This window comes from Loxodonta africana, chromosome 14, assembly GCF_030014295.1.
Source record: "Loxodonta africana isolate mLoxAfr1 chromosome 14, mLoxAfr1.hap2, whole genome shotgun sequence".
In the NCBI taxonomy this organism is placed as follows: Eukaryota; Metazoa; Chordata; class Mammalia; order Proboscidea; family Elephantidae; genus Loxodonta; species Loxodonta africana.
The window spans coordinates 53,800,835-53,824,392 of NC_087355.1; the positions used below are offsets into that span (position 1 = coordinate 53,800,835).

The window sequence follows — 23,558 nt, forward strand, 5'->3', positions numbered from 1 at the left end:
CACAGGGCGCTGGGGAGGATATACCAGGGGCCCGATCTCACATGGGGGCGGATGCTGGGAAGGCCTCCTGAGGACGCCATGTGTAAGTCCAGATGGAGAATTAGCCAGGCCAAGGGGAGACCAGGGGGAAGGAGAAGGAAAGAGCGTTCTGAAAAGAAGGAACAGCCTTATAAAGGCTGTGAGGTACCTTTAACTTCCAATAAAGAGCTGTCATGGCACAAATGGTTAAGTGTCTGGCTGCTAACCAAAAGATTGGTGGTTCTCCATGGGAAAAAGACCTGGCCATCTGCTTCTGTAAAGATTACAGCCAAGAAAACCCTATGAGGCAGTTCTACTCTGTGACATAGGGTTGCTATGAGTCAGAAGCGGCTCAATGGCTCCTCAATGGCACGACAACAACAAAGAGCAGGGGGTAGAGTGTAAACCAATGAAGCTAGAGAGAAAGGCAGGGGTCAGCTTGCAAAAAGCCTTGTAGGGCAAGCAAGGATTTGGGACTTTATTCAAAGAGTATTGAGAAGTCAGTGAAAGGCTGGGTCAGAATCAGATTCATATTCTAAACGATGGCCCTGGCTACCAGTGGAGCATGGCGTCCACAGTCCTCCATCCCTTCTTTTTGTCTTGGTTTGGCAACCTCTCTGTCTTCTTGATTGGATCACCAACTGTCGGCAGCACCCTGGCTTTTTGAGCTCCCCTGGAATTATTTTACACCCCAAAGCAGGTAGCTATGATCCTGCTGGGACTAGAGATTAGAAAAGGCTACCTGGCTGCCTCCCTGAAACGGGAGCAGCTGAGTGCAGAAAATGAGTCTGCTTCACTTCAGAGTATAAGAGGATAAATGCAGAATTTTCAGTGGGTGACCGAGAGCTCTGGGGACCTGGCAGGAGAACAATTTCACAGGTCTGAGGAGTTGAAAACGCCCTGAAATGGTTTATTTAAGTACACTCATTTTCTCACTGGCTGCATGTATGTGGCCTACTTGATTCTGAAGCCAGACTATTTGAATTCTAAAGTTTTCCAAAGATCTGCTCCACGCTGGAGGAGTAAGACGTTTGAGCTATGGATTATTTTTGACAACAAACAAAAAGCCTTTCATATATTTTGGTGACACCATAGACCCCCTCATTATTGCCCACCCCGAAAAGGGAGAATATGATTAGTTATAGATTTTTTTTATATATATATGAGTAAACACAGGTGCATGTGACAGCAAAGGTTTTAAAGTCAGCAGACTTGGGCGGAAGCCTGACCCTGGCACCAATTGTAGAACCTCAGGCAGGTTACTTAGCCTCCTTGAACCTCGGTTTTCTCTTCTGCAACGATTAGGAATCGTAACATCTATATACAAGGTAGGTGAGAATGACATAGAGTTGGGAATCAAATGGAGACCAGCCTAACTCCAACTCTGTTCTCTTAGTTACATAGGAACCATTTCAAAGTCTTTCTCTTTTAGCATCCTTAGCCTTGAGCACCGGGCTGGCATCAGCTGGAGCCCACAGATCTGTTTCGTTTCTTTCTGTTAACCTCTGTGCCAGCAATACCCAGTCTTCCCTTTTAAACACTACCCAGGAATCTCTCTGTGGGGATTAACCACGCCTACTCATAGTTACTCAAGTAACTCCCAGGGTCTTATGAACAACTCTAATTTGTTCCATTCATATTTACGGTAATGAACAGTAATGTGGCTTCATGAATGTTACCATTTGACTGTTCGACAGCAGGTCAGACATCTCATCCCTTGATTTTAAAATGGCTGAAAATGTGGAACTCTCTTTGTAAAACAGGCCAATAGCAATCTATTAGTATTGTTCTTGTTCTTGTGTGTCATTACATTTGGTTACAATTTTTGATAGCATATTGATGATTAAATGTGACATAAAACTAAAAAATAACCAAATGCTCCGGGTAGGTGTAAAGCTATTATTAAGGAAAAAAGTCCGAGTATGCTATGTTGTTGTTAGTTGCTGTCGAGTTGATTCCAACCCATGGCGACCCTGTGTGTGCAGAGTAGGTCTGCTCCCATAGGGTTTTCAAGGATGTGACCTTTCAGAAGCACATGACCAGCCCTGTCGTTTGAGGTGCCTCTGGGTGAGTTTCAACTGTAACCTTTCCTCTAGTAGCTGAGCGTTTACCTGTTTGCGCCACCCAGGGACTCCAGAGTATGCCATAGCTTTTTTTTTTTTTAATAATATTTTATTGCATTTATGGTGAGGTTCTACACAGCAGATTAGGTTCCCGTTTAACAATTTCTACACAAATTGTTCAGCAACATTGGTTATATTTTTTATAATGCGTGAACGTTCTCATTATTTCTGCTCTGATTGTTCTGTCTCCAGCAATCTGGTTTCCCTGCCCCCTTACCTTCTCATCTTTGCTTTCGTTGTTGACCTTTGATCTCGTATAGGTTGTTTTTTAAAGGAGCGCAGCACTCACAGGTGATATTGTTTATTTTGAGCTAATCTGTTACTTAGCTAGAAGGTGACCTCAGGGAATCATTTCTGTTTAGGGTCTAAAGAGTCTGTCAGGGTGATATCTCGGGGAGTCCTCTAGTCTCAAGCAGTCCAGTGCATCTGGACTTTTTAAGAATTTGAGCTCTGTTCCACATTTTTCTCCTAATCTATCAGGATCCATGTATTGTGGCCCTGATGAGAACGGTTAGTAGTGGTAACTGCGTACCATAGCTCTGTTAAAAAAAAAAATCTTTATTTTAAAAGTAATGCATGAAAAAAGTAGAAATGTTGCAGACAAGGCCCCTTTGGCTACCCCTGATCCTGGTCCCCTGCCCTCTCCCCAGAGACAACCATTGTTATCTGTTGGACACCCCTCTAGTCCATCCCTTGTATTTACATCGTGTGTGTGTGTTCCTGTACCAAAACATGTAACATGGTTTTGTTTGCTTTTACATAAAACTGTCACTTGTACGTATTTTTCCTCAACTTGCTTTTTCCACTCATCACTATATATTGTACTTCTAGCTATATAAATCTACTTCCTATTTTGAAATTCTTGCGTGGAATCCCACACTATACCCATTGTCGTCTAGTCAGTTCTGACTCGTAGTGATCCTGTAAGTGTCGGTGAACCACGAATTATTTAACAGTTTGCCATGGATTACAAACAGTGCTGCAAGGAACATCCTCAGCAGGCTCTTTGTGCATGTGTGAGAGATTTTCTACAATTGACGCTGAGGGCTGGAATTGCTGCGTCATAATGGTATGTACATCTTAAACTTGAAAAGATTCTACCAGTTGTCTTTCAAAATAGTTCTGTCTGCACTCCTGCGAGAAATACGTGAGAGACCCGTTCAACCACACGCCTTCCACATTTATTATCATTCGAATACTTACTTCTTACCACTCTGATGGTAAGGAAGGATATGTTACTATTTAAATTTTGCATAGCTAATGACTTGATGGCAACCACCAACAGCTAACCATTTTTCTGTAATTCTTAAATAAGCCACAGGTTCCTGATGAAATTAAAGAAGCAGGAAGGATATGAATAGGGCAGTGTTTTATATCCCTAATAACAGCACAGTGCTAGCTCTCAGTAGAGGATCCAAAATCTGTTGCCAGTTGAGTGGATTCCAACTCATAGTGACCCCATAGAACAGAGTAGAACTGACCCATATGGTTTCCAAGGAGCGCCCAGTGGATTCAAACTGCTGACCTTTTGGTTAGCAGCCATAGCTCTTAATCACACCAGCAGAGTTTCCATCTGAATAGAGCATAGAGGCTTTGGTGATTTCAAATTTCAAAAACCATTCTATTGACCTAATTCTCCTAATTCTGATTGAATTCTAATTCTCATGGACCCAAATATACCTTTACAGTTGCCGTTGAGTCAGTTCCAACTCATGGCGACCCCATGTGTGTCAGAGTAGAAATGTGCTCCCTAGGGTTTTCAGTGGCTGATTTTTCAGAAGTAGATTGCCAGGCCTTTCTTCCAAGGTGCCTCTGGGTAGACTTGAACTGCCAACCTTTATGTTAGCAGCACAGCAAATTAACAGTCTGCACCACCCAGGAACTCCTGGCACATAGTAGGCACTAAATTTTTTTCAAATGATTGACGGATTAGAGCACTAATGGTAAAACAACAAATAAGTAATCTGTGGTGTGGAAGAAGTAGATGAAGGAGGATGAAGCTGCGTACAAATGTTGGTAGATAAGAGGAAACTAATGAAACATTATTATGGTATAATCTCATTTCTTAAAAGCTATGGTTATGGGTCATGCATTGAAAAAGGTTTGGGGACCGGTAGTAAAAACATTAGAACAGTTATCCCTGGTTGGTAGGATTATGGGTAATTTTTCTTTTCTTTTTTTCTCTTACCACTCTAGCTGAATCCCTACACTGAACATTTATTTCTTGTGTGATAACATTATTTTAAAACATGAAACACCAGGTAAACATTTTAACAGTTCAAGAGACTTGTTCAAGGAGAGACTGGGTATTGTCAAAGACAAAGAGAAGAGGGAAGAGCATCAGAGGAATGTTTTGAACAATTTGGGAGGAAGGCTCTAGAAAAGTACAAGGTGTTGTTACGGTCACAGCACTGTTACACACCTTAGGAAACAGTAAGATATGAAGTGTTTTTAATGAGAGAGATAGCTGGATTTTTATTACAGAGTGGGGACAGCCCACAGTAATTAACACAGAGATAAGGCAAGAAGTACCCACCCTGAAGAATCTGTTCCGTGGTGATCTCAGAGCAGAACTGGAAGCTTCATGAAAGGGAGGTACCACTGAGGGGACCAAAGGGAGAGAGGGGTGGGTAAGTAAGCCCTCAGAGAAGACTGTCAGATTCCAAGGATGTCAGTAAAAAAAAAAACAAAAACCTGTTGTCGTCAAGTCAATTCCAACTCACAGCAACCCTACAAGACAAAGTAGAGCTGCCCCATAGAGTTTCCAACGAGCGCCTGGTGGATTCAAACTGCTGACCTTTTGGTTAGCAGCTGTAGCGTTTAACCACTATACCACCAGATGTCAGTAGGGAGAAGAAAGTGAGTTTTTGACTTTTCCTCTTTGCTGCCTCCCAGGTCACTGGCTTGTTTGTTGTCTCCTGGATCTACCTTTGAAGGAGAGAAAAAATATCAGACTGATTTCACCAAGGACAGACAGCTTCTGCTTGCTGTCCTCTTAGCTACAGCTGTTGCTCTCAGCAGGCGTCTTCCTCACGTGAGGTTGGCTTCCACCGGGAAGCCATTTTCATCACCAATTCCCCGTGGCTAAGGGCAAATGTGTCAGGCCAGCAATTCATCTCAGGGAACAACTGCCCTCCAACGCCCACCTGGTCAGGACACATGGCCTTTGGGGACTTTTCAGCTGGTAATAAAGTTGTTCTGAAGGACTGTATAAGTCCATTAGCCAGTTTCTGTCCCTGACGTTTGCTATTCAAGTCTAAATGTGCTTCTTTTTTCCTTTAGTCAATGTAACATTCCAGCGTGTTGCTTACCATTTTTTAATAACAGCTTTATTGGGATATAATTTACATACCATGAGATTCACACATGTAAAGTGTGCAATTGAATGGTTTTTAGTAGATTCACAGCGTTGTGAGCCATTATCACAATTTTAATACATTTTCATTACCCTCAAAAGAAGCGCATTCAGTCGCTCCTCATTTCCTTCCCTCTAGCCCCCAGTCCCGCACCTCTAAGGCAACTGCAAATCTACTTGCTTTCCCTATATATCTACCTACTTCTGGACATTTCCTATAAATGGAATCCTACAATATGTGGCCTTTGTGACGGGCTTCTTTTACTTAGCATGTTTTCAAGGTTGATCCATGTTGTAACATGTATCAGTACTTGATTTCTTTTTAACGTGAGATAATATTTGATTGTACGAATATCAGTTGATGGACATTTGTGTTGTTATTTTTTGCTATTAGGAATAATGCTGCTTGGAGTATTCATGTACATATTTGTGTATGGACACGTTGTTGTTGTTGGGTGCTGTCGAGTCACTTCCAACTCATAGCAATCCTGTCTACAACAGAACGAAACCCTGCCCAGTCCAGAGCCATCCTCACAATTGCTGTTACCCTTGAGCCCATTCTTGCAGCCACTGTGTCAGTCCATTTCCTTGCATGCCTTCCTCTTTATTGCTGACCCTCTATTTTACCAAGCATGACGACCTTCTCCAGGGATTGGTCCTTTCTGATAACATGTCCAAAGTATGTGAGAAGAAGTCTCACCATCCTTGCTCCTAAGGAGCACTCTGGCTGTACTTCTTCCAAGACAGATTTGTTCATTCTCCTGGCAATCCATGGTATATTCAAAATTCTTCTCCAACACCATAATTCAAAGGGATCGGTTCTTCTTTGATCTTCCGTATTCATTGTCCAGCTTTCACATGCATACAAGGCAACTGAAAACACCATGGCTTGGGTCAGGCACACCTTGGTCCTTAAAGTGATATCTTTGCCTTTTAAAACTTCAAAGAGATCTTTTGCAGCAGATTTGCCCAATGCAATGCATTGTTTGATTTCTTGACTGCTGCTTCTATGGGCATTGACTGTGGATCCAAGTAAAATGAAATCCTTGACAACTTCAATCTTTTCTCTGTTTATCTTGTTGTTGGTCCAGTTGTGAGGATTTTTGTTTTCTTTATGTTAAGGTGTAATCTGTACTGAGGGTTGTAGTCTTTGATCTTCATCAAGAAGTGCTTCAAGTCCTCTTCACTTTCAGCCAGCAAAATTGTGTCATCTGCATATCACAAGCTGTTAATGAGTCTTCCTTCAATCCTGATGCCGCATTCTTCATCATATAGTCCAGCTTCTCAGATTATTTGCTCAGCATACAGATTGAATAAGTATGGTGAAAGGATACAACCCTGACATACAACTTTCCTGATTTTAAACCATGCAGTATCCCCTTGTTCTATTCGAATGACTGCCTCTTGGTCTATGTACAGTCTCCTCATGAGCACAATTAAGTGTTCTGGAATTCCTGTTCTTCACAATGTTATCCATAATTTGTTATGATCCACACAGTCCTGCCTTTGCATAGTCAATGAAACACAGATAAACATCTTTCTGGTATTCTCTGCTTTCAGCCAAGATCCGTCTGACATCAGCAATGATTATCACTTGTTCCACGTCCTCTTCTGAATCCAGCTTGAATTTCTGGCAGTTCCCTGTCAATATACTTCTGTAACCGCTTTTGAGTGATCTTCAGCAAAATTTTACTTGTGTGTGATATTAATGACATTGTTTGATAATTTCCACATTCTGTTGGCTCACCTTTTTTTTTGGAATGGACACACATATGGATTTCTTCCAGTAAGTTGGCCAGGTAGCTGTCTTCCAAATTTCTTGGCATAGAAGAGTGAGCACTTCCAGTGCTGCATCTATTTGTTGAAACATCTTAATTGGTATTCTGTAAATTCCTGGAGCCTTGTTTTTCTCCAGTGACTTCAGTGACGCTTGGACTTCTTCCTTCAGTACTATTGGTTCTTGATCATATGCTACCTCCTGAAATGGTTGAACATCAACCAGTTGTTTTTGGTACAGTGACTCTGTGTATTCCTTCCATCTTCTTTTGATGCTTCCTGCGTCATTTAATATTTTCCCCATAGAATTCTTCAGTATTGCAACTCAAGGTTTGAATTTTCTTTTCACTTCTTTCAGCTTGAGAAATGCCGAGTGTGTTCTTCCCTTTTGGTTTTCTAACTCTAGGTCTTTGCACATTTCATTAATACTTTACTTTTCATCTTGAGCCACCCTTTGAAATCTTTTCAGCTCTTTTACTTCATCATTTCTTCCTTTCACTTTAGCTACTGTAGTTCAAGAGCAAGTTTCACAGTCTCTTCTGACATGCATTTTGGTCTTTTCTTTCTTTCCTGTCTTTTTAATGAACCTTTTTTTTTTTCATGTTTGATGTCCTTGATGTCATTCCACAACTTGTCACCAGTATTATCAATGCATCCTGATTACATATTTGATCAGTATCAGACTACAAAACCCAGTGCATTGGTAAAAACCTTCAATATTCTCAACTTTGGCATTAGTGGTTGGTGCATAAATTTGAATAATAGTTGTATTAACTGGTCTTCTTTGTAGGTGTATGGATATTATCCTATCACTGACAGCGTTGTACTTCAGGATAGATCTTGAAATGTTCTTTTTGATGATGAATGCGACACCATTCCTCTTCAATTTGTCACTCCCAGCATAGTATACCATATGATTGTCTGATTCAAAATGGCCAATACCAGTCCATTTCAGCTCATTAATGCCTAGGATGTTGATGATTATGTGTTACATTTCATTTTTGACAACTTTGGATTTTCCTATGTTCATACTTCGTACAATCCAAGTTCTTGTAATTAATGGATGTTTGCAGCTATTTTTTCTCATTTTGAGTCATGCCACCTCAGCAAATGAAGGTCCAGAAAGTTTGAGTCCACCCACATCATTAAGGTTGACTCTACTTTGAGGAGGCAGCTGTTCCCTGTTTTTAGGGTTGTCTTTTCACTTTTTTGATATATCCTTTGAAATACAAAAGTTTTCAATTTTGTTGTTGCTTGTGCTTTTGGGGTCATTTCTAACAAACTGTTGCCCGAGAATTTGCATGCGTGGTTTTTCTAAGAGTTTTATAGTTTTAGCTCTTACATTTAGGTCTTTGATCCATTTTGAGTAAATTTTTGTATGTGTTATATATGTAAGGTATGGGCCCAACTTCACTCATTTGCATGTAGATATCCAGTTGTCCCAGCACCATTTGTTGAAAAACTATTTTCCCCCATTGAATTATTTTGGCACCCTTGTTGAAAATAAATCAATTGACTGTAAATGTGAGGGTAGCTTACTATTTTTTATATTAGTCATACCAAAAGTCACATATCAGTTTCTTGCACCTAGAAGGTGCTCAACAGGTACTCATCAGATTGAAGAAATGACTGACATCTTCCCATTCTAAATCATTTTGAAAGAGGAGGAGACAAATTCTCAGAAAGTGGCTGGATAGTTGCAATTTATTTAATTTATATCTCACTTCAGACAAAATTATCACCAGCCATGTGTTTAGGGCCTGAGTCCAGACAGTGTTTGATGAGACTTTAGGGTTTTCTTCCTAATTAGACTGCTAATGTCTTACACTCTGCTTTTCTGTCATCAAAGGGAATGGTTTTTATGTGGTTTCTGGTGACTTTAGACAGGCTTGGTGATCACCTTCACCAAGGAAGCCCAGGTGCTTGGGTTAAGAAGGGATTGTCCCCTGGCCTGCTCTCCACATGCCTTGTAGCTGCTATTTTTTTTTTTTTTTGGTCTTACCCACCCTCTAAGTCCCATTTCCAAAATAGCAAGTTTCAGCAAGAAGTCATTGGTTGCAATTCATTAACAAGCATTGAACACAGCTGTTTCCCATCTTTTGGCAAAGTCAGTGATTTGGCTTGTCTCCTGGATAGAATGGAAATTTTGTGAAGGGTGTCAAAAAAGATATACCCCAGGGCACACAGATGTCTCTCTATTTACTGCTGTAGAATTCACTGTGGAAAAAATATAGATGGGCATTTTGCAGGAAGCCTTCAAAACTAGCAGGAGTGTAGATCTCCATGTCAGAGCCTCAAAGTCCAATCTTTAGAATCCCCTGTCTCAGAACCACCTAGGGTGTAGGGCGGCAGAGGGGACTTGTTAAAATATATATTCCTGGGCTGCTACTGAATCAGAAATTCTGGGGGTTTGGAGCACAGCATAAAGACTTGTTTAAATTCATGAGGGATAAGAATCAGGATCAGCACAAAGCTGGTTCCTATTAGGTAGAAGTCAGACATACCTCCACTCTCCAATTTCTTCACCATTTCTGACACCAGCCACCCCCTCCACCCCCCACCCTTGCCCACAGCACTCTCTACTTCTCTGCTGGGTTCGATAATTCATTGCAGTGGCCACACAGAACTCACAGACCATACTCACAGTTATGTGGTTTATTAGAGAAGTAACAGGCTACAACATGGGATCAGGATCAACTTGGAAGTAACAGGAACTACTTGGGACCAGGATTAGGAAGCACACAGGCAAGATCTGGAAGGCTCTCCTGAAGTGAAGAATACATCCGTCCCTTCTTTAGTGTAGGACAGCTTCTAACCAGGCCAGCTCTCCCAGCTGTTCTCTGCGGTTGGCTTCTCCACTGTCAGACCTCTCTGCCAGAGGCAGATTATCCAATAAGCAAGGTAAGCACAGGTTTACTTGTGCTTACTTACTAATCTGGAGTGAACAGTTTCACATGGGTTTCACCATCAAAGTGAAACCTATGTGAAACTGTTCACTCCAGATTAGTTAAGTAAGCACAAGTAAGCCCATGCTTACTCAGTCATACTCCTCTGTCCAAACCAAACCCACTGCCATTGAGCTGATTCCAACTCATAGCAACCCCGTAGGACAGAGTAGAACTGCCCCATAGGGTGCCCAAGGCTATAAATCTTTACAGAAGCAGACTGCCACTCTTTCTCCCACCCGCCCCTGTAAGGGATTATAAATTTGAAAAGATGCTTTGATTCTGTAGGAGGGTGCTGTGGGGTTGGGAGAGAGACAGATCCCAGTCATACCTAGAAGCGTAATCTTTGATGTGGTGAAAAAAATGTGAAATTGTTCACTATAGATTACTAAGTAAGCCCGTGGTTACCTTGCTTATTCAATAATCTGCCCTTGCTCGCTGCTGTCAGGCCTATCTGCTGCTAGCTGGCCCAACTCATGGCCAGCGTAGCAGTCTACTCAGCTCTCTCAGTTGCTCTCTGCCTTTAGGCCTCTCTGCTATGAGGCCTTCCTACCATCTGCCTTTCTGCTGCTAAATGCCCCAGCTCATAGTCAGTGTAGTCACTTTAGAACTGCTTGACTTCCACGTGGCTCTGTTTCTCTGCCAGCCCAGCTCGCAGCCAAGATCTCTCAGCTGCAGCTTTTTCAGCTAATAGCCCAGCTCTTAGCCAGCAGCTTTCTCTGCTGCAGCTTTTTTTCACCAGGCCTGGGAGGGGCCTCCTTGTCCCAAAGGGTACACCCCCCTTCCTGCTTGTGTCAACCAGGAGGCCTCTGAAAACCTCTTCATTTCAACTGTTTATATATCCCAGTCTTCATCATTTACAAGGCAGGACCTCCCTCACCAGAGTTCAACCAGTCCTCAGTTAGCCATGTGTCTTAGTCATCTAGTGCTGCCATAACAGAAATACCACAGTGGATAGCTTTAACAAGGAGAAATTTATTTTCTCCCAGTCTAGTAGGTTACAACTCCAAATTCAGGGCATCGGCTCCAGGGGACGGCTTTCTCTCTCTGTCAGCTCTCTCAATCTTCCCCTGGTCGAAGAGCTCCTCAGGCACAGGGACCCCGTGTCCAAAGGAAGCGTTCTGCTCCTGTTGCTGCTTTCTTGGTGGTATGAGGTCTCCAACTCTCTGCTTGCTTCCCTTCATTTTTCTCTCTTGAGAGATAAAAGGTGGTACAGACCACACCCCAGGGAAACTCCCTTTACATTGGATCAGGGATGTGACCTGGCTAAGTGTGCTGTTAAAATCCCACCCTAATCCTTTTACCATAAAATTGCAATCACAAAATGGAGGACAACCACATAATGCTGGAAATATGGCCCAGCCAAATTGATACACACATTTTTGGGGGGACATAATTCAATCCATGACACCATGAGATGTCAGTCAACTCAGGTATTGTACAAAAGTAACACTCTCTGCTTTCAGAGACCAGCTTGTTCCCTGGGCAAAACTAACAACCTTCTGGGGCAGAAAGCATTCTGGGAGGTCCCCCAAGTAATTTCTCCAGAGAACTAGGGCAAAGGTAACAACTCTTCAGGGTTTAGGAAAAAAATCTTCCAAGCTGTTTATTCCAAAGAACAAAGGCAAAAGGCCACATAAAGGAATTCAGTGCACCACAGGGTTGGATGTAGTGATCTGCATTTTAACAGACACCCCAGCGGGCCTCATGCACACTAAATTTTGAGAACTGCTTACTTGGGAAAAGTTTTTCCTGGAAGAAAATGTAAACACTTGCTAAGACCATAAGCTTTGGAAGTATATAGAACCTGGGTAAAACCTCAATTTCTTCTCCTGTAAAATATGGGTAACTAGCCAATGCCCTGGGTGGTGCAAACAGTTTAACACACTCAGCTACTAACCAAAAGATTGAAGGTTCGCATCTACCCAGAGGTCCCTTGGAAGAAAAGTGTGGCAATCTGCTTCCAAAAATCAGTCATTCAAAACCCTATGGAGCACAGTTCTACTCTGACACACACGGGATTGCCGTGAGTCAGAGTCGACTTGGTGGCAGCTGGTGGTGGTTAGGTGGAGACGGGAGAGGGTGGCAGAAGAGTGGTATTGCCTCTCCCTTCACAACTAGTGCCCCCTCTCGGCCGAAGCTGACAAGAAGCCAGCAAGCAAGGGAGCCTGTTGACATGGTTCATTCAGGTCAGTCTCTCAGGATGCAAAGCAGGGCGGAAAGGGGGGAGAGTGAGTCTGGAGAACCAAATGGAATATATCCAGCATGCTGAATATCTATACCCTGTCTCAGGTCCAGTTCTCTGGAAGCAGAACCTGGATAGGGATTTTTGTGCAAGTGACTTATGAAGGGAGTGCTTTCAGAAGAACTATGTGAGGGAGTGAGAAGCAGGGTGGGGCAGGGGAAGAAGTTGGGTGAGATGTGGTTTCAGGATTACTCAGCCTTAGACTGATCTCATGGGTAACTTTGGAGCAGAGGGACAGAAATTGTCCTGCCCAGAGACAAGAGGACTGGGCCATTGTACCCACCCCCACATGCTTTTAGTCAGTCATGGGCTGTCCCTGATATAACCAGCCTAGGGGACTAGGGGGATTCCTTTAGCCAAGGGCAAGTCTCAGAAGGTGTGAGCCATTAGCAGCCAACATCCACTGCACCTGAGGCAGGGGTCTGGTAAGTGGATCTGGGTGGGGCACCAGCAGCATCACCTCCCTGTTCACAGAGGATATCTCTGGGTGATGAAGTAAAAATTATTTTTTTCTTTATGATTTTCTTTGTTTTACAAGTTCTCTAAATTTAAGCCTATTATGTTTGTAAATAACAGATAAAAACTAAAATCCACATAGCTCACACAACTGGCTTGTGGCAGCAGAAGTAGCAATAAATGACACCATAAGCCTGACCCCCTCTGGTGACCTCTGGGACTTAACAACACTGGTCAGATGGCACTGGCTCACTATTTGGCCATGAAAGTCCCCAAACCCTCTTTTTCTTCTTGTCATCAGAGCTTTTCTGCTTATATTTATCAGGCCCAGTGGGCCAGTCATTTAGCACTTAATGGCACTGATTGTGTGACTTATAAAAAAAAAATCAAGAATATTTGTAACTAATATAGCTAATGAAGAGGGCCACGAAGAGGAGACAAGGCAGCTGGTGTTGGGCCATAATCATAGTAACCACAGCGTATGTGCCAGACACTGACAGAACCTTTTTGTTGTTGGTAGGCGCTGTTGAGTCAGTTGTAACTCAGAGCGCCCCTGTGTGACAGAACAGAACTGCCCCATAGGGTTTTTCCTGGCTGTAATCTTTATGGAAGTGAATCACCAGGTTTTTCTCCTGAGGAGCTGCTGGGTGGGTTGGAACTGCCAACATTTTGATTAGCAGCTGAGCACTTAACTGTTGCACCACCAGGGCTCTTTAGAAAGTTTATATGTTCTCATTTAATCCTTCCGATAGCTGCACAAAGTAGGAATTTTTATTCCTATTTAATAGATGAAGAAGTCTCCAGATTGGGGATTAAGAAATCAGAGCTCTAATTTTTGTTCAGCCACAAATGAAAACTAAAAACTCTGGACCAGATGAGTGCTTTTCAAACTGCTTCTAGGAGCCTGAGATCCAGCAAAGATGCCCAGGGAGTGGAGGGGATGCAGAGAGGGAAGGACTGGCCATTTGCACCTCAATCACAGCAGTTCTGCTATAGAATGGTAGTAGCAGTAGTAGTATCAGATCCTGTATAACTTCAGGGGGGATAATGACCAGGGTCAGCCCAAAGCTGACTCCTATGAGGTGAAGGTCAGACATACCTCTGCCCTCTAACCTTTTTACCAATTCTGACACCATAGTTAAGTGGTTTATTAAAGAAATAACAGGCTACAACTCAGGGTCAGGATCAGGAAGCAGGTAGGCAAAGTCTCCCTTCTTCAGTGCAGGACAGCTCTCTCAGTTCCTTTTGGCTGTGCAAGCCTCCTCTGGGCCCCTGAGGACAAGCTCCTCTCAGCCCTGTCGTCTGTCACCATGGACTCTGCCACAGGGCGTCTTCTGGGCCTCTTGCTGTCTTCAGTGTTACAGCCCTTGATCCGTGTTATAGCTGTTTTAAGAGGTTCCTTGCCTTGTCTCTCTCTCTGCTTCTTCTATCTAGCCTGTTCTCCTTTCTCCTTCTTCCTGCTTCTTTCTGTGTGAAAAACCTCTGTGGGGTTGGCTGCATATGTACACAAACCCCTCGTCTGTTTCAAGGCATGGCCCTCTCGCCAGGGCCATGAACTGACCAATCCCCTCTCGGTAGGCCACAGATACTTCTTTTGCATAGTAGGCTATAGTCACCTCATTTGCATAGTCCATAGTCACTTTATTTGCATAGTATATTGACCAATCCCTGCAAGGTGCATACCAATCACAGGATGAGCTGCAGCCCAGAACCAGACAAAAAGTATTAAACCAAGTTGTTTACAGCTTACCCAGGAAATGTCAATCAACCTAGACAAAAGTAACAAACTCTGTAGGTACAAAACTAGGGCAAAGGTAACTCCTCAGGGTAGGTGAAAAACCTCTAAAACTGTTTCTCCAAAGAACCAAGGCAAAAGGCCATGTAAAGGAACTTATTTCACCGCATCTGCCCTGATCTGTTTTAAATGTGGGCAGGGCTGGCTTCCTGGACATGCAACCAGGGCTGCTGCCCAGAGCCCCACCTCAGAAGAGGCCGTATGCTTAGGGTTTAATGTTCTATAGACTATCTTGAAATTCTTAATAATTTTATCTTTGAATTGGGTTTTGTAAGTAAAGGCCGATGGGATAGTGGAGCATGTGCTGGGGGCATGGAGCTTTGGCTCATGCACAGTCTCACTTCCTTCTTCCCTGGAATGTGCTCTCCACTGCCTGTTCCTCGCCTTCCTACTATCACCCCACCACTGCTGCCGCCCTCTACCAGAGACAGCAACTGGGTTGCACTGGTTCAGGCAAGGAAGGGAGATGTTCCATCCTCCTCTCCATCCCTCACGGGGGCCTGAGCACAAGTGTGGGGAGGGCTGAGGTCAGGTACACATCTTGTCACATCTAAGGGCAGGAGAAGTTGGTGGCCATCCTCATCCCAGGCTGGTAGCAGCATGGTGCGATTGATAAACAGCTTAGTAATGGCCTCTCACCCATCCTCAACCCAGACACACAGCATGCACTGAAAATGATAACATTTGGACAGCATACTGCAATAAACAGCCAAGGTAGCACTGGCCGGGAGCCGCCTTGAGGTTCACCCAGCAGCCCCAAAGGCTGAAGGCATATCCACCCTAGACTTGGACAGGCTGAGTCCCTGCCTTGGGCTTATGCTTCTGATGCCTACCTGATGGCAAATAATTTCTCAGCACTCTGGGGAAGGATTTTATTTGTTTTCCTTAAGTTTGATTAAAAGCAAACACAGGCAAACACCCCAAAGGACAGATAGATAGATGACAGTTAAGCATACAAATACATAGTCAATAGATGTATAAATAATGATATAACATCTCTAGTAAACAAAGAAAGTGTAAATCCAAGCAATGGCATACTTTATTTTGCCTCTTAAAGTAACAAAAATAGAAAGAAAGAAAGCATATCAGTATTTGTGAGAGTTTGGGAGATATGAGCAGTTTCATATACTCTTGGCAGCAGGGTAATTGGGTAGCTGGAGGAATACTTACAGAGGGAAATTTGGCAATTTGTGGCAAAAGACTTACAAATGTGTGTATCATTTGAAATTTTGAAGATGTTTTTCCATAGCCGTCTTATTTTCAGTGGTTGCTCATGAAAAGCCAGATGTCAAACTCATTCTTGATTTTTTTTTTTTTTCTCTTTTGAAGGTTTTCTTGTTATTATGGGCATTCTTAAATTTCACCAAGATCTGGCTAGGTCGAGTTTCTTTTTTTTTTTTTAATCTGGTGGCTATTTGATGGGCTATTTCAATCTGAGTCTCATGTCTTCTTCCCTTCTAAGAAATTCTTATCTATTTATGTGACTTTTGCTTCCTCTCAATTTTCTCTACTCTCTCCTTCCGAAATTCCTGTTAGATTGAGGTTGTAACTTCTGGGCCTGGAGCCCCCATGTCTCCTAACCTGTTTTTGTTTCTTTTAATTATTTATTTTATATTTATTGTTGTTCAGAGTATACACAGCCGAGCATACACCAATTCAACAATTTCTACATGTACAACTCAATGACATTGATTACATTCAAGTCGTGGAAACATTCTCACCCTCCTTTTACAAATTGTTTCTCCCCCATTAACATAAACTGACTGCCCCCTAAGTTTCCTGTCTAAACTTTTGAGTTGCTGTTGTCAATTTAATCCCATAGAGATTGTCTTAAAACAACGTAATGCTCAAGTCAGGCATTCTCTACTAGTTAGACTAAACTATTGCTTGGTTTTAAAAAGACTTCAGGGCATATTTTTGTTTAAGGTTGAAAGATTATCTCAGGGCAGTCAGTTTCAGTGGTTCTTCCAGCCTCCATGGCTTCAGAAAGTCTGGATTCCATGAAATCTGAACTTTTGTTCTGCATTTCACCCTTTTGAACACGATTCCTCTATAGACTCTTTGATCAAAACATATAGTAATGATAGGCACCATCCCGTTCTCCTGGTCTCATGACAAAGGAGGCTGTTGTTCATGGAGTCAATTAGCCACACATTCCATAACCTCCTTCTCTTCCTGATTCTCCTTCCTCTGTTGTTCTATGCCAATAGAGACCAACTGTACCTTGTATGGCCGTTTGCAAGCTTTTAAGACCCCAGGCACTGTGAATTGAACTAGGAGACAGAAGCACCAAACACTATATTTAGCCAATTAACTGGAATGTGCCTTGAAACCACAACCCTAAAACTCCAAACCGAGAAACCAAATCCCATGAGGTGTTTCCTAACCAGTTTTTCATGAATTCATTTTATCCCTTTGTTACTACCATCTAAAGGAATTTCTTGACTCCATCTTCCAGCTCACTAAATTGGACTTTATATCAGCTTCTTCACTGAGGTTTTTTTTTTTTTTTTCCTCTCCTTTCAACAGTTAAGATTACTTTTTCAAATGTCTCCAGTTGATCTCTTTTTGGTTACTCTTGTTCTTATTTGGGGGTTATGTTATCTTCTCTCATTTTTCTGAGTGGACTAATTATACTTATTTAAAATTCTCTCCTGCATGGTTCCTGCATACCATATTAACTCAATTTCCTTTGGTGAACTGTCTTCATTTATAGAATTAGTTATCTTTAAGTGCTGACCTTCCTCAAATGTTTATTCTTCCTTTTTTTTTTTTTAAACTCATTTTTGTAACTGAAATTTCCCATTAGAATCTACATTTGTATGAGAAGCTCACTTGGAGGACAGGGATGGGAAAGGCCCAAACTCCTGCAACTGTTTTCATAAAGTCAGTCTTCTTGGCATGAATCTTCTCTTTCTACTGGGTATGACCAGCCCCAGAGAGCACTGCACATCTCAGAGCTGAGCCCCTCACAGACTCCTCCATCATTGCTGCCTGGCCTCAGCTGGGGGAGGAATAGAATGGCTGACCTACCTGGATACTCCTGGCCTCCCTGTAGGCTGTGGCAGGGCTTCTCTCTGCCTCTAGAATCCTCCATGAAAGCTGTCCTCATGCTTCCTGGGCCATTCTAAAATCAGATACTCTCCATCCTCAAGATATTATTCCTATTGTTTATCAGCGAGGCTATTTTTTTTTAATTTAAGCTCCTTTCTTTCATTTCTTGGCGTTCATTACAGGAAAGGCACCTGCACAAGTCAACACATTGAGCTGGAATTACACGAGAATCTCTGCATAACATTAAGCCACTCATCCCACTTCTAGGAATTTATCCCAATGAAGTAATTAAGAATAAAGTCTTAACTACAAGGAGTTTCATCACAGTGACATTTATTATAATGGAAAAGTAGAAAAAAGATGCAATTATAGGGACTTAGTTAAATACAATGGGTGACTATGTTTAAAAAAATAATGTGGACTAAAAAAAATTTATTAAAAAAATAAGTAACATTCTTTGAAACTTACTGAATGTGTGAAAAATTTTATAATAAATTTTTGGAAAAAATAAACATCAAATTAAGAAAAATAATATGGTAGACTATTTAATGGTACAAAAAAATATCTATCTTCAATGTATTTGTATAAGAGCTAAAACTTATGAGGCTTGACCAGAGTTAAATGGTTGAACTAAAGACAGGCCTGAACTACATTTTGGCTCTTGCTGACAACTTAACCTTCAACATGGAATGAAGATTATGGGGAATTGTTTGCAGCAACTGTCATGTGCAAGCCTGTGGTGCCATTCTCTTCTTACCTTCCCAGGTGTGCTGGAAGATGGACCGTCCTCCAATGGTGTTCCCCGATCTTCGGTCCCAAGTGGAATATCCAACCCAGAGAAGACGATGAGCTGCGGGACCCAGTGCCCCAACCCCCAGAGTCTCAGCTCAGGCCCCCTGACCCAGAAACAGAATAATGGCCTTCGGACCACTGAGGTAGGATCACAGCCACAAAACCAACTTGGTACTGGAGAAAGGGGGTAGAGCTTGGTCAGGGCAAAGCCAGGCTGAGGCTGTGCCCTGGGCCACTTTGGCAACTGAAATTCGCCATCCCATCCATGTCAAATTTGTTGCAAACAAAATACCAAGACCCTGCTCTTGCCTGGAGGTTGTTTTGTTGTTGTCGTTATTGAATGAACAGAAATGTGTTCTTGATATTTCTATATTAAAGGACGTGCTTGTTGCTTAAATACAGCTTTGTTGGAGGATCTCCTTTTCTGTTGCAGCTTTCACCATCTTGACAATGAGAACAGGACTCAGTTACGGGAATGCTGATTACAGCAGTCAATCTTAGGCCAGGCAGTCAGCCTGTCTCAGGGGATGGTAGGATGGCGAGTAGGCAGGGGAAGGAGAGAGAGCACCGACGTGGTAGGACACGAGTCCTGGTATTTTACTTTAGAGACTCCAACCAGACAGGGGAGGGGGCCTCTTAGCAGAACATGGTGGCAGCAGCATTCCCAGACTGGTGCCGTTGGAGAGGAGGCAGGACTAGGGCATCTGGATCTGGCCTGCATCCTTTCTGATCCTTTTTTTTCTCCCAGAGGTATATATGGGAGGAGTCTCTGGGTAGTGCAAAGGTTAACACACTTGGCTACTAGCCAAAAGGTTGGAGGTTCTAGTCTACCCAGCATCACCTCAAAAGAAAGGCATGGCAATCTACTTCTGAAAAATCAGCCACTGAAAACTTTATGGAGTGCATTTCTACTTTGACACACATGGGGCTGCCATGAGTTGGAGTCAACACGAAGGCAACTGGATAGTCTTAGGAAGTGCTCCTCCTGCTGCCCTTGGTTCCTCCCCAATGAGAATCCCATGGATGGAGTGAGAACCCCATGAGTAGGAGAGGGTCCAGCCCAGAAAGATGCTCCTAGTAACCTAAGTTCCCACTCAGCTCCTTCCCCCACTTTCTCCTCTTCCCCTCATCCCACCTCCCTTCAAAGTCCACAGCTCATCCTATGCTCCAGACCCATTCTTCTCCCCTCTTACCTGTCAAAACTGACTGGTCCTGTACTTTCGGACCAATGTCACCTGTTTTCTGAGGGTGCATCTGGTTATCTTATGATAGAATTCTTGCTTACGTCAGTGAGTTACCTCTCTAAGCTTTGCTCAGAAAACATGTTGCACGTTCAGCTCTAATGCTTATTAACTAAGTGGTCTTTCAGGAATCACTCAGTCGCTCAGAGTCTCAGGTTCCTTATCCACAGAATGGAAATAATATGAAAATGAGAGAACAGATGGGCATACTCTTTGTAAACTGAGATGTGCTGTTAGAAGGGCAGTAAGGATTAGCAAGGACGGTCAGCCACACAGTGTCATAACCCGACTACTAACCTGAAGGTTGGCATTTCAAGTCCACCTAACCCCACTATGGAAGAAAGGCCTGGTGATCTGCTTCTGTTAAGATTACAGGCAAGAAAACCCTATGGAGCAGTTCTACTCTGTAGCATGTGGGGCCACTATGAATCAGAATCAACTCTACAGCAATGGGTTTGTTTGTCTGGGTTCAGGCTCTATAGAAGATAATGGGAGGGACTGTTAGAGGGTAGCAGTAGCCTTCCTCGGATCTTGCCCATCACCCTCTGCAGGCTGCTGTCAACTTCTCCTGTGCATGTTACTGTTGTTGCTGCTGTCGAGTTGGCCTCTGACTCACGGCGACCCCATGCACAACCGGATCAGACCGTTATTATCCATAGGGTTTTCATTGGTTGATTTCTGGAAGCAGGTCATCAGGCCTTTCTTCCTATCCCGTCTCAGTCTGGAAGCTCTGCTGAAACCTGTTCAGTATCAGAGCAACACACAAGCCTCCACCGACAGACAGGTGGTGGCTGTGCTTGGGTTTTCTGCATGGAGGGTGAAAATTCTACCGCTAAACCACCGCTGCCCCCTGTGCCTGTGCATAAACTGGCGTCCTAGAGGCCCAGTCTTCACTGCATCTCTCAAGGCAGTCTGGGCACCATAGAACTGCTCAAAAACTGGCGAGTGTTCTGATGTGAGGCCAGCATATGCCCCCCAGCTTCCTCCCCACACTTGTGCCCCTAGCGTTTGAGCCAGGAAGGGCAGTGGTAGTGAGGAGATAGTTTTGCCTGGAGAATGGCAGGGTCCATGCCCTTGCTCCCCTGTCTCACTTCCTGCCCCCATCACGCATCACTTCAAAACTGTGTCCAGCAGTTTACAAAGTGCTTCTAGGGCTACTGGCTCACAGAATCCTCCCAAGAACACTGTGGAGTGAGCATCACCCCATTTGATAGACAAGGAAGCTGAGGTTCACTTGGTTGTGTGGCATGAACAAGGCCATATGCGTGCTAGAGACGGGCTCCGCAGTGGTGGAAGCTGTGTGGCAGGGGAGTGGCGACCACACACACACCTGACAAACAGCCCTACAGGGCAGATGGCGCATGTTGATAAGCAATCTGTGCAGCTTTTGTTTTCACAATTCAATACACAATGGCTATGTTGTAACTATTTCCCAGATAAAGCCAGGGAGCAAAGAACTTCAGTTTAAAGCACTCTAACAGTTGCTGGAGTGCATCAGTGGTCTTTGGATCCTGGGACCTCACCAACCACCAGATAACCAGAATCCTTCAAAGGCCATGGCAAAGATTTTTCTGTCTGAGGTGTCCATTTACAAGGGCTCCTTCCAGGGAAACTCAGGGGCAGAGAGGTCAGGTCTCGAGGACCTGCACCCTCTGCTGGGTGATACAAACCTCGTTTCCCTGATTCAGGGATAAGCGTTCTACCAAGTTGTGTGTCTCTCTGTGGTGGGCAAGAGTCTGGGCTGCGTGGTTAGAAGAAAAACTATCAACAAACCCTAGGCCCTTCTGGGGGTCCCTGGGTGGCACAAACAGTTAAGCACTGGACTACTAGCTGAAAGGTTGGTGGTTTGAACTCACCCAGAGGCATTTTTGGCTTCTACCACTCCCTTCGCTGAATGGCCAGAAATAGGCAAAGAAAACCAAACCCAAACCAAACTCGTTGCGGTCGAGTTGATTCTGGCTCATAGTGACCCTGTAGGACAGAGCGGTACTACCGTATAGGGTTTCCAAGGCATGGCTGGTGGATTCCAACTGCCAACCTTTTGGTTAGCAGCTGAGCTCTTAAGGGAAAGGAAAGAGGGCTGTTTATGTCCTTTCTCTACTCCGGCACCCAGCTGCTCTTAGATAACCTGAAGCTTCTCAGCTGAAGCTTCTCTCTCTGACATGGAGACAATAACTTACATACACTCCAGGTAGCTTTCCTGTGTATTCCTGAAGCTCTAAGGTTAAGCACTGGACTACTAGCCTAAAGGTCGGTGGTTGAAACTTACGGAGGACTGGTGATCTGCTCCTGAAAGGTCACAGCCTTGAAAACCCTGTGGAGCTTTTCTACTCTGCAGAAGTCAGAGTCGACTCCCAGCAACAGCTCTTGGTGAACCTGCACACGTGTAACCACCAATAATAGGCCCTTCTGGGAAACAGTGGGGTCTGGGACCTGGCTCCAATCCAGGGTGGGATAAATTTTAGATCTACTGCCTCATAAGACATTTTAATGCCGTGAATTACTTGCTGCTTTATATATTCTCATAAAATGATTAATTCCTTTGTATGTATTCCAAAATCATTCATTGAGTATCTACTGATAAGATTTTGAGTGGGGTGAGTTGGCAGAAAAATAGCACTTTTATTTTCCCCTTCTGAATTCAGAGCCACTTTATTTTGTCATTTCACAAATATTTATATTTATCAGGTATTATAAGTGCTGGGGATACAACAATGAGCGAAACGGACAGTGTCCCTGCCCTCATGGAGCTTCTGTTATAGATGGAAGAGAGCCAATAAACAAGTAAATAAAAATATAATGATATAATGTGTGCATATATATATAATGGTGTAACGGTTAAGTGCGCAACTGCTAACCGAAAGGTTGACTATTCATATCCACCAGCGACTCCGCAGGAGAAAGACCTGGCAATCTGCTCCTGTAAAGATTACAGCCTATAAAAACCCTATGGGACAGTTCAACTCTGTCACGTGGAGTTGCTTTGAGTCAAAATTGACTTGATGACACCTAACAACAGCAGGGACAGCCACGTGCAGGGGTAAGGGAAGACATGTCTATGGAGTGACCTCTGAGCAGGGACCTAAAGACAGGGAGGATGTGAGCCCTGTGGGTGCCTGGGGAAGAGCCTTCCAAAAGGAGCAAATAGAAAGGTTTGAGGCAACGTAAGGAGGCCAGTGTGGCTGAAGAGGAGCAGGCCAGCAGAAGAGAAGTAGGGGAGATGGTGATGGGCAAGGAGTGGAGTACAGGCCATATAGAAACACACAGGGATTAGAAAGAATTTGGCTTTTTTTTTTAACCAGCTTTATTCAGGTATAATTTACATTCAACAGCATTCACTGTTTTGAGAGTATAATTTGATGAGCTTCGACGCACATGTATAGTTGTGGAACTACTTAAAATCACTAGTAGGGTGTAGCAACTACTCTATTTCACAGAGATGCCATCCCGCAGTTCAAATCACTTTCTGAAGGGCCATGAGGGGCATCTAATGTTGCTAATGACAGTGAGCAACAGCGCTTCATTTTCTGAGCCCTTCCCCGCCTTGTATCTCATCAAACAAACTGTATTTTCCTTATTCCAGTTTTCCTTGGCCCTTACCTCATGCCTGCTGTTAATAGGTATTAACTGGCAAAAAGAATATGGCAAAACTGATCTTTTGCAAATTGGAACTGTCTTGGTGGGTTGCTCTTGCTCTTTCTTGATTGCACCTTGATTTCCCCTTGTAATTTGGGACCTTATCAACTCCTCAGCATCAG

The 23,558-nt window shown here is 43.4% G+C and overlaps 1 protein-coding gene across 1 annotated transcript in view; it reads left to right on the plus strand.

The window, feature by feature from the left end:
• The window catches only part of BAALC (BAALC binder of MAP3K1 and KLF4), an 89,444-nt gene that overhangs the window by 50,274 nt on the left and 15,612 nt on the right, over positions 1-23,558 (plus strand). The window contains exon 2 of the mRNA XM_003408426.4: positions 18,533-18,702. Coding sequence (XP_003408474.2) covers positions 18,533-18,702 — 170 coding nt within the window. The remainder of the gene's footprint in view (positions 1-18,532; positions 18,703-23,558) is intronic.